This window comes from Sorex fumeus, unplaced genomic scaffold (assembly GCF_029834395.1).
Source record: "Sorex fumeus unplaced genomic scaffold, SorFum_2.1 ptg000125l, whole genome shotgun sequence".
NCBI lineage: Eukaryota > Metazoa > Chordata > Mammalia > Eulipotyphla > Soricidae > Sorex > Sorex fumeus.
Window position 1 is genome coordinate 4397606 of NW_026606182.1, and position 15461 is coordinate 4413066.

General features: G+C 42.0%; 1 protein-coding gene across 1 annotated transcript in view; it reads right to left on the reverse strand.

The window, feature by feature from the left end:
• Positions 1-267: 267 nt before the first annotated feature.
• The window catches only part of SLC25A17 (solute carrier family 25 member 17), a 41165-nt gene continuing 25971 nt past the window's right edge, over positions 268-15461 (reverse strand). Inside the window, exons 5-9 of the mRNA XM_056137514.1 lie at positions 13789-13905; positions 11655-11800; positions 11460-11555; positions 8161-8243; positions 268-993 (exon numbers count right to left, since the gene is read on the reverse strand). Of these exons, the coding sequence (XP_055993489.1) occupies positions 846-993; positions 8161-8243; positions 11460-11555; positions 11655-11800; positions 13789-13905 (590 nt within the window). The 3' untranslated portion in view covers positions 268-845. The remainder of the gene's footprint in view (positions 994-8160; positions 8244-11459; positions 11556-11654; positions 11801-13788; positions 13906-15461) is intronic.

Below are 15461 nucleotides of genomic sequence, written 5' to 3' on the forward strand. Positions count from 1 at the left end.
GGTATCTGCTCCCTCTCCCTGTGGGTTTTTTGGTTTGTTTGGGGGTCACACTCAATGGTGCTCGGGGAATTATGCAGTGCTGGGGCAGAACCTAGGACTCCTGCATGCAGAGTCTTTTTCCAAGCCCTTTCCAGCTAGCTCAAAACCTCAAGTTTTGTATGGGTTGATACAAATTTAGCTCTACATCTAGTTGAAAGGGTTGATTCAAATTTATCTTTACATTAAGTATCAATAAATGATGCATACAAATACACCGTAAGAGAATTTTTAGGCATTAATAATTTAATTTTCATTTCTTCCACAAAATAAATAGCTTGTGTACTAAAGAAGACACCTTTCCTTAAGCAGAAGATTAAAAGTTCAACAAAAATAATGTGCCTATGGCACAGTCATAATATTATTTTCAGTAAGGAAAACTCCCAGATTGAGACATATGAGAAAAATTACATGTATTAAATTTGTCCTAGAATCTGGAGGAGGACTCATGGAAGGAGAACAATTTGTAAATTCATGAAAGACTAACTGGAAAAATATTACACATGACAACGAAAGTCTGTTTCTCTTACGGAGACCAATAAATCCCCATAAAACTCATTTTCAGGTTTTCGATCAAGTTTTTTGACTGTCTGTCCAATTTCCCCCTCACCCACAAACTTCAAGCAACCATTACAGTGAATTTGTGGTGGGGTTTGCCTGGCTATATATATTTACCCTCAGATGTATTTCAAGTCAATGAGGGTTAAAACTCAAGGTGCAAAGAGCAAGAGTAAGAGGAGTCACGTTTCCTCAGGGGAAGGAAACGCCCTCTCTCGGACATCTCTCCACACTCAGAAGCCTGTGGTGCCTCAGCGCTTGTGCGCCCTCTTCAGCCCCATAACTGTAAAGGTGGCAGCTGTCAGTTTCTCGTAAACAAGGAACATGAGGGCCGCGGTGAGGACTGTCTGCAGCAGTTTGGCTTCCAGGCCTTTGTAGAGTCCCATAATTCCAAATCGCCTATGAGGAAAAAAAAACTGAATAAATAAAAGTTTTCTTTATTAGGGTTAAGTCTATTTAAAAAAAAAAAGCAACATATTTCTTTGCAAAAGTTTGTCCTTTGTGTACATGAGTTTTGTTTGCTTTGTTTTGGGGACATACCTGGCGGTGCTCAGGACTTACTCCAAGCTCTGCTCAGGGAACACTTCTAATGGTGGAATATGGGGAAACCGAGGACTGAATCCAGGTCAGCTGTGTGCAGGCAAGCACCCTCCCTGCTGTACTATCCTCCCGGTCCCCAATACAGTGTCTTTATTAAGATCATCATTAATCAGTGGAATGCTGCCAATACCCCACCGATGAGATGCAAATCCTGATCTCCTAAAACTGCTTCAACACAGAAATCTGAGCTCCAACGGAAAAACCTCAGGATCTGTTTTGCTCTCCCAATTCTGTTATTTCAACATAACAGTCCCCATGCCAAATGGTTTAGATCACTTTAGTTTCGACCGACCTAGAGAAAGTGACAGAAATTTTAAAAAACTACCCTGCTCAGTCTTCCCGTACACTGCATCTTCCAAGCCAGTGATTTCCAAATTTAGTTAGACTCACCTGGGGGCCTGGTTAAACAGATTGCTGGGAACCATCCACAGGTTCCGATTTATTAAATCTGGGATGAGACTGAAAATTTGCATTTTTAGGGCCCTGGAGCTAGCTCAAAGGGCTGCAGTTCGTGCTTTGCATTCAGGCGACCCAGCTGGGCCCACCCTGATCACTGCAGAGAGACACATCTCAGCTCCGTGAGCTCCCCACCAACAAAAACCAAAATAAAATGCTTTCATAGTTTTTTTGTAGTTTTCCGAGCCACACTCAGTCGTGCTCGGGGGTAAAGATAAAGGTAAAGGCCCTCCCGTTGATCGTCGATTTGCTCGAGCGGGCCCAGTAACGTCGCCATTGGAGACTTTGTTGTTACTGTGTTTGGCATATCGAATACTCTCGATAGCTTGCCGGGCTCTCCGAGAGGGGCGGAGGAATCGGACTCGGATTGGCCATGTTGGCCGCTTGTAAGGCGAATGCCCTACCGCTGTGCTATCGCTCCAGGGGTATATTTTATTATTTATGTTTGGTTTTGAGGCCACACCTATTTATTTTTGATTTTTTTGCTTCAGGGGCAATTCTATATTCCTGGCTCTATGCTTAGGCGTGACCCCTGACTGCAAGGGGTCCATATGTGGTGCCAAACTGGGGGTGGAATGCATGGCAAATGCTTTAAACTTGTACTATCTCTCTGGCCCTCCAAGGTATATTTTATTTTTTTTTGCTTTTTGGGTCACACCCAGTGATGCACAGGAGTTACTCCTGGTTCATGCACTCAGGAATTACTTCTGGCGGTGCTCGGGGGACCATATGGGATGCTGGGAATCGAACCTAGGTTGGCTGCGTGCAAGGCAAACGCTACTCCCCTACTCGCTGTGCTATTGCTCCAGCCCCACAAGGCATATTTTAACTGGAACTCCATAAATCTGAAGTTTAAAGAGGTGTTACAAGGAAAACCTGATGGCCGAATATGGTTACTAACCACATGCGGCAATTAAAATTAAAGAGCACATGCCCTGCATACATGAGGCCCTGGCTTCCACCCCTGGTCAAATGAAAAACATTCTTACTCCCCACTTTACTCTCCCCACAGCAGCTAGTAACAAACAAAACAAAACAATTCAATTTTGCACCAGCCATTATTTTTTCTTTTTGGGTCACACCCAAGCGATGCTTAGGGGTTCCTCCTGGCTCTGCACTCAAGAATTACTCCTTGCGGTGCTTGGAGGATCAAATGGGATGCTAGGGATTGAAACCCAGTCGGCTGCATGAAAGGCAAACACCCTCCCTGCTGTGCTATCGCTCTGGCCTCAAGCACCCGCCACATTTCAAGGACCCCAGAGTCAGATTTAATTCGTGGCAATCTTACTGGACAGCCAGGTATGTTCATTGCAGAGTAAGTCATGTGCATGAATGAGAGTTCTTCGTTCATATAGCACTTCCTCAGCACTACCGCATATACATTTTGAACTTGCGGGTCACCTTCATGTTTGGTGCTGGGAAATCACTTTCTTTCTCAAAACCTGTTTGTTGGGACCAGAGAGATAACTCAAAGGACTGAGCATGTGCTTTACATGTAGGAAGGCTCCATAGATCCCTGGTACTGGATATGATCCCTCAAGTGCCACCAGGAGCAACTCATGGGCCCCTGAGCTGTGACTCGCCCCTGGGCACCACTAGGTGGTGGCTCCAAAAACCAAAATAAAACTGTTTCCTGGTTCGTGAATCTTTTGTCGAAATAATAAATGTAATCAATGTAGAGAAGAGTCACAGGCATTTGGAGGGGTGGGAGGGGGGATATACTGGGGTTCTTGGTGGTGAAAAATGAGTACTGGTAAAGGGAAAGGTGTTTGTTCATTCTATGACCGAGACTTAAACCTGAAAGCTTAGTAACTTTTCCCACAGTGATTCAATAAATAAATATAAAAAGAAAATAAATAAATAAATAAATTAAGGTGGAGTTCATGCCCAATTCAATCAGCTAATCAGTGGCTGAATAAATAGCAGTACTCCTACAGAAAAAAAAGAAAACAAAAAACAAAAAAAAACCTGTTTCCTGGTTCTGAGGTCACATCCATTTGTAAAAATGAAAATAAAGGAAAAAACTCATTGCATAACTGAAACCCAAGCACAAAAATTTGTAAGTCTATAACTGTACCTGATGGTGTTTCACTAATAAAAAAATAAAATAAAATAAAATAAATAAAGGAATAACCAAACTAGACAAAACATGTGTAAGCACCATGGATTTGAAACTATATAATCCTACAGAGTTCTAATTAATGTCATTAAATAATTTTTTTTCTTTTTGGGTCACACCCGGCGATGCTCAGATTACTCCTGGCTCTGCACTCAGGAATCACTCCTGGCGGTGCTCGGCGGACTATATGGGATGCTGGGAATCTAACCTGGGTTGGCTGTGTGCAAGGCAAACACCCTACCCGCTGTGCTATTGCTCTGGCCCTCATTCAATAATTTTACTTTTAACTTTGGTGGTGGTGGGGGAAGTTGGGGCCACACCTGGCAATGCTCAGGGGTTACTCCTGGCTCTGTGCTCAGGGATCACTCCTTGTGGTACTCAGAGAACCATATGGGATGCCAGGAAATTAATTCATGTCAGCCATATGCAAGGCAAGCTCCTACCTGCTGTACTATCTCTCTGGCCCTAATTAACTTTACATTTAACTAACAATCTTTTGTAACTCTCATAACATTGTAGAAATGAAAACTGACACCAGTTTTGGAGAGTCAATATGACAAAGTCCATCAAAATGTTCTATGTTTGGGGTTGGAGCGATAGCACAGCTGGTAGGGCATTTGCCTTTCACGCGGCCGACCCAGGTTCGATTCCCAGCATCCCATATGGTCCCCCGAGCACCGCCAGGAGTAATTCCTGAATGCATGAGCCAGGAGTAACCCCTGAGCATAGCCGGGTGTGACCCAAAAAGCAAAAAAAAAAAAAGTTCTATGTTCAAACTTCTTAACCAAGTAATTTCACTTCAAGGAATTTTCTCTATACTTGTAACCATTCAGGTATAGAGAACTAAATTTATGGGTTGTTCATTCAGCAATTTCTCTAAAGAAAAAAAACTAAAGATCTGTTATATGTGTACTGGTCAATATATAATTATATACAGTGAGATGTCCTTCACCAACTACAAAACCAAGATGACTGCCCTCCGACATCATGATGGATCTATCACATCTTCCAGAAGGGCAATGGAGAAGATTATTCATGAATTCTACTCAGATCTCTTTAATAGCCACATCCACTTGCCCACATACCACATACCACATGATGGATATGTCGTTCCCAATGTTCTCCCTTCCGAAATCCAACATGCCATCTCGTCGGTAAAGAAACAAAAAGCACCTGGCCCAGACAAGATCAGACCTGAACACCTGAAGAACTTACCATCAGTACTCATCAATACATTAGCTCGACTCTTCACACGCTACCTGTCTGAATGCAAGGTTCCATCCCAATGGAAAACCAGCAAGACTGTACTACTATACAAGAAAGGAGACATCCACGACATTGGCAACTATCGCCCAATCTGCCTATTGTCTGTCATCTACAAACTATTCACTCGAGTCATCCTGAATAGGATTAGCAGAACACTAGATGAAGGACAACCATGTGAACAAGCTGGATTCCGAAAAGGATTCAGTACCATCGACCATATCCACACAATAACCAAGCTCATTGAGGTATCTCGGGAGTTCAAGATGCCGCTCTGTCTAACGTTCATTGATTTAAAGAAGGCCTTTGATTCTGTTGAGACGGAAGCGGTCATGGAAGCCCTAGCCAATCAGGGCGTACAAACTCAATACATCAGGATCCTTCGTGAGCTCTATTGCGGATTCACTACCAAGATCTCACCATTCTACAAAGAAGTAATCATCCATATCAAGAGAGGGGTTCGGCAGGGTGATACCATTTCACCAAAACTCTTCAGTGCCACCCTCGAGAACATCATGCGACGACTAGAATGGGAAAACATGGGAGTGAAGATAGATGGTCGGCAACTACACCACCTCCGCTTTGCTGATGACATCGTTCTAATAACACCAAACATCAGCCAAGCGGCACAAATGCTTGCGGACTTTGACCGTGAGTGTGGAAAGGTTGGACTACAGCTGAATCTTACGAAGACAATGTTTATGAGAAACAGCCTTGTTCCTGACGCTCCATTCGCTCTCAACGGAACCACCATCTCCGAATGCAACAGTTATATATACTTAGGTCGAGACATCAACATGATGAATGACCTGGCACCTGAGTTACGCAGGAGGAAGAGAGCGGCTTGGAATGCCTTCAAGAGCATTGAAGAAATAACTAAAAGGACAAAGAACCTCCAACTACGAGCACATCTCTTTGATTCCACTATTCTTCCTGCATTAACATATGCCTCAGAGACCTGGACCCTACGAAAACAGGATGAGAACACTATTCGGGTCTCTCAAAGAGGAATCGAAAGAACTATGCTTGGAATATCACGATTCACTCAAATGAGAGATAGAATCCGGAGTTCTGATCTTCGTCAACGCTCAAGAATCAGAGACGCTGTCTCATTTGCCAAGACATCAAAAATCAGATGGGCTGGACATGTAATGAGGTTTACAGACAACCGCTGGACTAGAGCCATTACTGATTGGATTCCACGAGACATCAAAAGATCACGTGGACGCCCACCTATAAGATGGTCAGACTTCTTCGTCAAGACCCTAAATGATCGGTTTGAGGCTCTACATGTTCCTAAAACGAACAGATACCATTGGGCTACGCTAGCACGCAACCGGGATGAATGGAGACGTTACTGGCACCCGCTCGAATAAATCGATGAATAACGGGGATTAAGTGATAAGTGATTAAGTGAGATGTAAAAAGGTGATTATAAAAAGATACATATATGGATATGAATTGTTGTCAGTGATAATAAGTCTACAAAAAATTAGGGCTGGAATGTAGTTCAGTAAAAAGGAATATATTTTATATGCATGTATGTGGTTTGAGGTTCTGCCTTTGGTGCCAAAAAAAATGTTTACAAAGGCATACAGATGACCAGAAAGTATATGAAATATTCTCTGCATACCTTATAACAGAGAAATGCAAAGCAAAACAGTAACAATAAAATATCACCTCACAGCAATGAGACTGACACACATCAAAAAGAACAAAATCAACTAGAATTGATGGGATGTGGGGGAAAAAGGAACCCTCATTCATTGCTAATGGATTGTCTAGTAATTTAAACTTTCTGGAAAACTATAGGCACTCCTAAAAATCTAGGAATAGAGCTTCCAAATGATCTAAAAATTCCACTTCTGAGCATTTATCCCAAGGACCCAAAATCTCTATTCAGAAAAGACATTTGCGGGGCTGGAGTGATAGCACAGTGGCCGACCCAGGTTCGATCCCCAGCATCCCATATGGTCCCCTGAGCACCGCCAGGAGTGATTTCTGAGTGCAAAGCCAGGAGTAACCCCTGTGCATCGCCAGGTATGACCCAAAAAGCCAAAACAAAAACAAAAACAAACAAACAAAAAAAAAAACACAAAAGACATTTGCAATCCTATGATCATTGCAGCAATATTCAAAATAGCTGAAATCTAGAAAAATATTTTCAGATTTTTGGAGTGTCTAAAAACAGATGATTGAATAAAGAAACTATGTAAATTATATAAAATGAAATACTACTCAGCTTCCAGAAAATACAAAGTCACAGGATTTGCCCCAACAGGGATTGAACTAGAAGGTATTATGTTGACTGCAGTCAACCTGAAGAAGAGATACAGAATGACTTCTCTCATATTGTGGGATTTAAAAAAAGCACAGCAAAGGACAATAAATAGCCAAAGGTAACAGAACCCAAGAACTGGTCTACATAGCTGTGGTTACTCTTGCAGGAAGATTTGGGGAGAGGGCTTCAAAGGGAGAACCCTAATATGGTGAAAAGAAACAAGAAATCTTACCATTTATAGTAGTGTTATATCGAAGTGACAAATTTAAGAAATTACAAATATTTGCTTCTTTAAAAAAAAGGATGTTTACAAAAAGCAAGCTACAAAACCGAATTACTATGTGAACCCTTTTGTATAAAAGTGACTACGTAAAATCCATGTTTTATGTAATCTGAAACCATTCACTTAACTTTGAAAGCTTCCTTGGAATGGGATGGAGAGAAAAAATACCAGGTATGAATGTATTTATAGCTTTATTAAAGTTTAATTGACTTCAACATGATAACTATCACCACTTCTAGGAATGAACACATTCAGCACCATCAAAGTATATCTTCGTGTTCCTTTGTAAATCCTCTCACCTTACAACCTGTCTTGTCACAGGCAACTAAATTTTGAGGTTTTACTGGCCTTATAGCTTCTCTTCACCATGTCTCAGTTCTCCCTCTGAAACCCTGGCCCCAACCCTCCTTGCAATAGAAAATACAGTTCCACAGACTAGTTCTCAGGTTCTGTTTCCTTTGACTATTTTATAACAGGATAATAAGAGAGTCAACAGAATAAGGAAATCCAAGCCACCTTTGGACAAAGATGGCTGTTCAGAGACAGGACAGAATGATCGCTCACCTTACGCGTTGATGAAGAAGATAGAGAACATTCCGAAGACTTCCCAGTGTTCTGTTTTCTGGGTTTAGTCTGTGACGTCCAAACTGGGGATGAAGAAAAAAGGAAATTACTATGTCTTGCTCTGTTTTAAATTTTATTTTGCTTTGTTTTATTTTGGGCCCACAGCTCTTGGTGCTCAGGGCCCACTCCAGGCTCAGTGCTCAGACAACCATGTGATGCCAAGGATCCAACCAGGCCTCTTGCTTTGCTGCAAGGCATTCACTGCGCCTACTGAGCACTCTCTCCACCCCTGTTTATTGCTGAGAATTTTTTGGTTTTTTGCTTTTGGGTCATATCCAAGCAAGGCTTGGGGCTGCTCTGAGCTCTGTGCTCAGAACTTGTTCATGGTGGTATTTGGGGAACAATTCAGTCCCAGGGAGATCCAACCTACATGCAAAGCATATGCATAACTCCATGGAGCCATCCCTCCAGCCCCAATTACATCTTCTTTATCTTAATATCTAACTGCAGAGGAAATTATGTCTGGGTAATGTCCAACATTAGGGGCTGGAGCGATAGCACAGCGGGTAGGGCGTCTGCCTTGCACGCAGCCAACATGGCCAACCCGAGTTCGATTCCTCCGCCCCTCTCGGAGAGCCCGGCAAGCTACCGAGAGTATTCGATATGCCAGACACAGTAACAACAAAGTCTCCAATGGAGACGTTACTGGGCCTGCTCGAGCAAATCGATGATCAACGGGAGGGCCTTTACTTTTACTTTTAATGTCCAACATTAAACACAGTAAATAAAAATATCCAAATAGTATCATGTTTTTCATAATTTTTCAGTTAATTAAAAATTTTTAAACAATTATGAATCATTTGATATTCTGGAAAAAAATTGGGAAGCTCAACATATAGCACAAAGGATAAGACGCTTGCCTAGTCTACCCTGATTTGAATCCCAGTACCTCAGTCCCCAGAGTACTTCCAGGTGTGGTCCCTGAGTACAAAGCCAGATTGTGGCTTCTAACCAATGGGCATGGCCCCAAAAAATAAACAAAAAATACTGAGGGAAGGGCATTGTAACTATATCTAGCAGTGCTTAGGGCACACCTCTCTCTAGTTAGGAGTCTCTCCCAGCAGTGAGCAGAGGACCATGTAAGACTGGGGATCAACCAGGGTCTCCTGCATGCACAGCATGTTCTCAGTCCATTGAGAACATTGAGATACTATGCCACCCTTACACAATTTTAGTAAGTAGAAATAAATACTTCTCTTTTTTTTTTGAAATAAATATTTTTTAAATGGAGTAAGCATGGACATTTTTATTTTATTGAGAATCGTGAAGAAAATTTTAACTCAAAAAATAATAATCAGGGGCTAGGAACATAGCTCATAGGGCTAGTGCATATCCTTTGTATTTGGGAGGCCTGGGCTTGACCCTGGGATGCATGGACCCCAGAACATCTTTGGAAGTAGCCTCAGATCCTCAGCAGGTGTGGCTCCAAAACTAAATTAACAACAAAGTAACAGGGATTAAAGAGCTAGTTCATGCATCACCCCATCCAACATTTTTGAATTCCTGAAGCATACGGCTGCACGACATCCCAAACTCGGATAATACCACTGATAAACAAGGAGTAGCACACTAGATTGGATGGGATGTAATGTAAAATGAAACCGATCTTGACTAACAAAACATAAACACAGAAGGCTTAACCTGTAACAACGTTTTAGTAATCTCTTATACAAGAACTTAATGGCTCCATGATGAGATATAATAATGTTTACTTTCTTTTTTCTTTTCTTTTTTTTTGGCTTTTTGGGTCACATGCTCAGGGGTTTCTTTGCTCTACACCCAGGAATTACTCCTGGCATTGCTCAGGGGACCATATGGGATGCCGGGGATTGAACTGGGATCAGTCGCATGCAAGGCATGCTCCAGCCCCTACACTAACTTTCTTCTAAGGAAACGTTTTTTGATCTTAAACGTTCTTTAAGAAAATTATTTATAACAAGAAACAGAAAATAAATCATTGAGGACCTGCTATGGAGGTAGCCTGAAGGGGTGATTGGGAAAATTGGAAATAATGATGGCGGAAAAGTATAATGGTGGTGGGATTGGTGTTGGAATATTGGATGTTTACTTTATATATAAGTATAAGGGGAAAATAAAATTTAAATTAAAAAAAAGTCTTCCCATGTGATGAAAAAAATCTGGTTCTCCCCTTTAGCTTCCCTGCTGTAAATTCAATCTGTCCCTGTTCTTCCTGAGCCACTCTCCAGCCCTGCTTTCAATTCCGAGAATTCACCCAGCTCTTCACATTTGAAAGCTCTTCAAGCTTTCAGTATGGAGGAGTCACACAAGCACATAATGTGTCCTGGCTCTGGATAACTCTTTCCTCCTCTCTCTGCATGGCTGGATCGTTATTTCCCTTTAAGTTTTGATTCACACATGCACTCTCAGAGGAATCCATCTGCAGTTAAATCTCTCTCCATGTTATCAAGGAATGCTTCCTTGATAGCTCTTTTCTCAATCTGTCCGTACATATTTATTTTTGCTTATTTAGCTATTCATACTTGCCTTGAGGTGTACAGAGGTTCTGACTGTGCCAGTGACCATGTATGCCCAGTTTCTCAGAGTATGGATGCATAATAAATGTGAGCAAATAACTTAATCAATGGGGGTTGGGGGAACAAATTCAAGTGTACTTCAGAAGTTAGGTCATTAATTTTTCCCAGACGTCTTAAAGGAATCAACCTATGGTTTTGCAAAGGATAACCTACTCTGAGCATAAAACAAATAAACTTGAAAGAGAAGGAAGAAAATTTAATTTTCATAAGGTTCTCAGTGAATCTTCCTCCACCTTTAGTCAAAGACACGGGATGGCCAGGCATACAACCAACACTGAATGATTCGCCAACCCCCATTCAATGCCTGGCACTGCATAGGTGCTTGTGAGTAGATCTTGAGCTCTGCTGGAGACAGGAGTCAGGAGTCAGACCTCCTGAGGACAGAGCAGGAAGTAAGACCTGAGCACCACAGGGTGTGACCCCAAAACAACAAAAAACAAACAGAGAAACTACTTTTTTTTTTTTTGCTTTTTGGGGTAACACCCAGTGATGCTCAGGGGCTAGACCTGGCTCTACATTCAGGAATTACTCCTGGTGGTGCTTGAGGGACCATATGGGATGCCAGGGATTGAACTCAGGTCGGCAGTGTGCAAGGCAAACACCCTACCCACTGTACTATCACTCCGGCCCCTACATATTTTTTAAATGCGCCTGACTAAAAGCAGGAAGAATCCCAGCACTCACCCTCAGAATCGACTGCACTGTCTGCATAGGGTAGGTGGCCGTGGTAGCAATTGCTTTGGCTATTGCACCTATGACGAACACATCCATAGACGAGAGCTGGAAAACAAGGAAATACTCGACCATGTCAATCCAAATAACAAGCAGTATTAGAGATTACTATTTACTATTACTGTGGTCATCAAAATTGGTAATTACCTTCGTTCGTTTCTTTAAAATCTGCCGCTTTAAACCTTCATAGAACATGAATTGGATGGCAGGATTGAAGACCAAAAGCAAGGAGGGAAACGTGCCATTCCACAAGGCCAAGATTCCTTCATCTCGAATGATCTGGTGAAAAGCATCTAAGCAAGAAATAGAGGATAATCTGATGACAGTCCTCTAACTAGAGAAAGCCACGTCAATTCTGTTCAAATATACTCAACACAAAGCACACTGTTTCTATCAAGATTTCCTTCCTGTAATATTTTACTCGTTTTTTTTTTAGTCCAGTGATGCTGGATAGGGACCAGCTGGGCCACTCTCAGTGATGACTGAGGTGGACTGTGGACCATGCCAGGTATGTGCACTACCATCCCTGTTCCCTGCAATGATATTTTAGGGGCAAACTCATCAGTTAGCTACTTCTTGATGAACATCAGACAGTGAAAGCACCAAGTTATCATAGAGATCAGTTTCTATCCTTGGTAACTCATTTCTAACAATCTAGGATTAGAATTTCAAGATTTCCTAAACAGTTATCACCCCCACTGGGAGTTCTGTATTACCAAAAATTGTCAACTGATAGCCCCCATATTTGGCAACAAATCAGTTTAATACAACAAATCAATTAAGACAATCCCTAGAGTACACTTTGTAAGAAAATCACTATTCTCATTACAAAGATAGAAGCACATAAAAGGAGACTCTGCAGTGTGGTACTACTAAAAAAGCAGAGGCAGAATTGTCAAAAACAAATCTAATATCTTTTGTGTGTGCCACACCTAATGGTGCTCAGGGCTTACTCCTGGCTCTGCACTCAGGATCACTCCTGGAAGGGCTCAGGGGACCATATGGGGTGCCAGGGATCAAACCCAGGTCAGCCATACACAAGGTGAATGCCCTGCCTACGGTATTATCGCTCTAGCCCCAATCTAGTTAATCTTTTTTTATTTCCCTTTTGGGTCACACCCAGCGATGCACAGGGATTACTCCTGGCTCATGCACTCAGAAATTGCTCCTGGTGGTGCTTGGGGGACCATATGGGATACTGGGAATCGAACCTGGGTCGACCATGTGCAAGGCAAACGCCCTACCTGCTTTGCTATCGCTCCAGCCCCAATCTAGTATCTTTACCCAAAAACCCTTTAAAAACAAGCATATTGGGGCTGGAGCAATAGCACTGCGGGTAGGGCGTTTGCCTTGCACGTGGCTGACCCAGGTTCGATTCCCAGCATCCCACATGGTCCCCCAACCACCACCAGGAGTGATTCCTGAGTGCAAAGCCAGGAGTAACTCCTGAGCATTGCCGGGTGGTGGGACCTAAAAAGCAAAAAAAACAAAAAAAAACAAAAAACAAACAAGCATAGTAGACCATTCATTTCCAGCTACATCCATGATATACTTCATAAATGTACTACTCTACCACTTGACATGTGATTTAGTCAAGAGGTGGTTAGTGGACAGTGGGCCTCACAAATAAGATATAAACAGGGGGCCAGGAAAGTGGCATAGAGGCAGAGTGCACTCCTCAAATGTGTGTGGTGTTGGATTTAATTCCAGCACTGGAAAAAAAAAAGATGTAAACAAGGGCTTGATATATAGGTGTACAAATCAGAGCTTCCTCTTAGGCTTTTGCTGTCACAGAAATAAATGATCAGGCTGGTCCCAGGAAAAGGAGAGACACTGGGAGGAACTAAGATTCCCTGGCTGGGGTCAACCTAGGTAAGACAGAGACACATGAGCTAATAAATGCTTATTGTTCCCTCCCCCCAAAAATAAATAAAACAAGTCAACCGTGAGTTTGCTTATTGTTTATTGTTCCCTCCCCCCAAAAAAATAAAACAAGTGAGCACAATAGGTCAGGTGCTTTTGCCTTGTACACAGTGACCTAGTTCAATCCCCAGCACCCCATATGGTCCCCTGAGCATTGCCAGGAACAATTCCTGAGTGCAAAGCCAGGAGTAACCCCAGAGCATTAGCTGGGTATGGCCCCCAAACAAAAACAAAATAAATATTTACTGTTAGACACTGATATTTGGGTTTTCTGTTATGAAATTTACTGTGGCAATAAATCCCAAATAAAAGAAAAAAAGCAAAGCTTTACAATAGGACTCACCCAAGAGACACTTACCAATAATACCTTTGTAGTTGGTTGGTACAATGTCTTCATTCCTAAATTTTGCTCCTTGCAGCTTCAGCCTGGTGTTTACCACCCAGAGTGGAGTTGTCAACAAAACATTCACCACTCCTTTAAACAGAAAGAGAGGAGATGAGGGGAAAGCAAAATGGAACTTTTTAAGCTTTCATATGTTAAATCTCCTCTGCCACTGATCTGGGAGAATTAAGCTGAGGTGTCTCTTTGTGCCAGCAGAGTACAACACAAGACATTACTGTTAGAGTCAATTCAGAAGCCTTGCTGATAGACACCAAAAGGGCTGGCAACACCATGACTCCACATGAAGAGTAATGGGTCTCCTCATTCCTCAGCAGAAGGCACTCCACTTCTTAATTTATAAAGTACTCAAGGTAATTTGGGGGGCCTGAGAAAGAGTACAGTAGGCATAGAGTTCTTGCCTTACCTGCAGTCAACCCAGATTCGATCCCTGGCATCCCATATGGTCCCACTGAGTGTAGAACTAGGAGTAATCCCTAAGCATCACCAGGTGTGCCAAAAAAGCAAACCAAACGAAACCAAAAGTGTAGCAATTTTGATACAATTTCAAAGATAATTTCCAAGGAACAGCTCTAAGTAAGAAGCGGCCTTAGCAACTGATCACATACTAAGATCAGATTAAAAACAAACAACAACAACAAAAAAACAGCTTACAACTATTATATATCAGCTCACATGGTTTTATGACAGTATGGCTCTGGTACAAAAGGTGACAGACAGGACAAAGTGGTGACATCTGAAAATGTTTCATTGTGGTCTAGGGGTTCCTCATCACTTAAGGAATTAAGATAAGCAGGGAGTAAGCAGCGGTTCCACAGAACACCGGAAACAGATTCAACAAGGTATCTACGTGGCAGAAGTGTATGCTCTACATTTATGAGGCCCAGGGTTGGATCCATGGAACCAACCTAAAATCAAACAACAAGACCCTGATGTCTCAGAGCCAGGGATGTAGCCCAGTAGTAGAGTGTATGCTTTGCCTATATGAAGCTTATCCCAGATACCTCCCACATTGAGTACCAAACTCCTTCCCCACAAAAAAAAAAAAAAAGGCAATAAAACCATCTGAAATAGTTTCACAAACATCATGATTCTTACAGACTTAAGAATGGGGACCAGGAGTAGTTGAGATACTATAGCGGTAGGATGCTTGCCTTGCATGTGGCTGACCTGGATTAAATCCCCAACACCCCAATAGTCCTCCAAGCTCCCCCAAAGTGATCCCTGAGCAGAGTCAGGCACAAGTCCTGAGCACCACCATGTGTGCCCCCCCCCAAATAAAGGATGGGGATCTTAGCCCCCCCCCAAAGGCTGCCTTTGAAAGGAACAATATGAGTCAGATATTTCTTTTCTGATCACACATGATCTCGAATCAATATCTTGAGACATTCAACTATTCCTGATCAGTCTTGAAAAGATTATTAAAATAATTTTATTAAATAATTTAATAATTATTTTTATTTTGTTAAATAATTATTAAAATAATTGAAGAACTGGATAGCTACATAGTACCATCTACTTTATAAATATTTATTCAATAAATAACAGACAAATGAACCCATGAACAAACTTAGCAAACAACCAAACACTGAGATACTGACCTCTAGGTGAAAAACCAAGAGACAATCCTA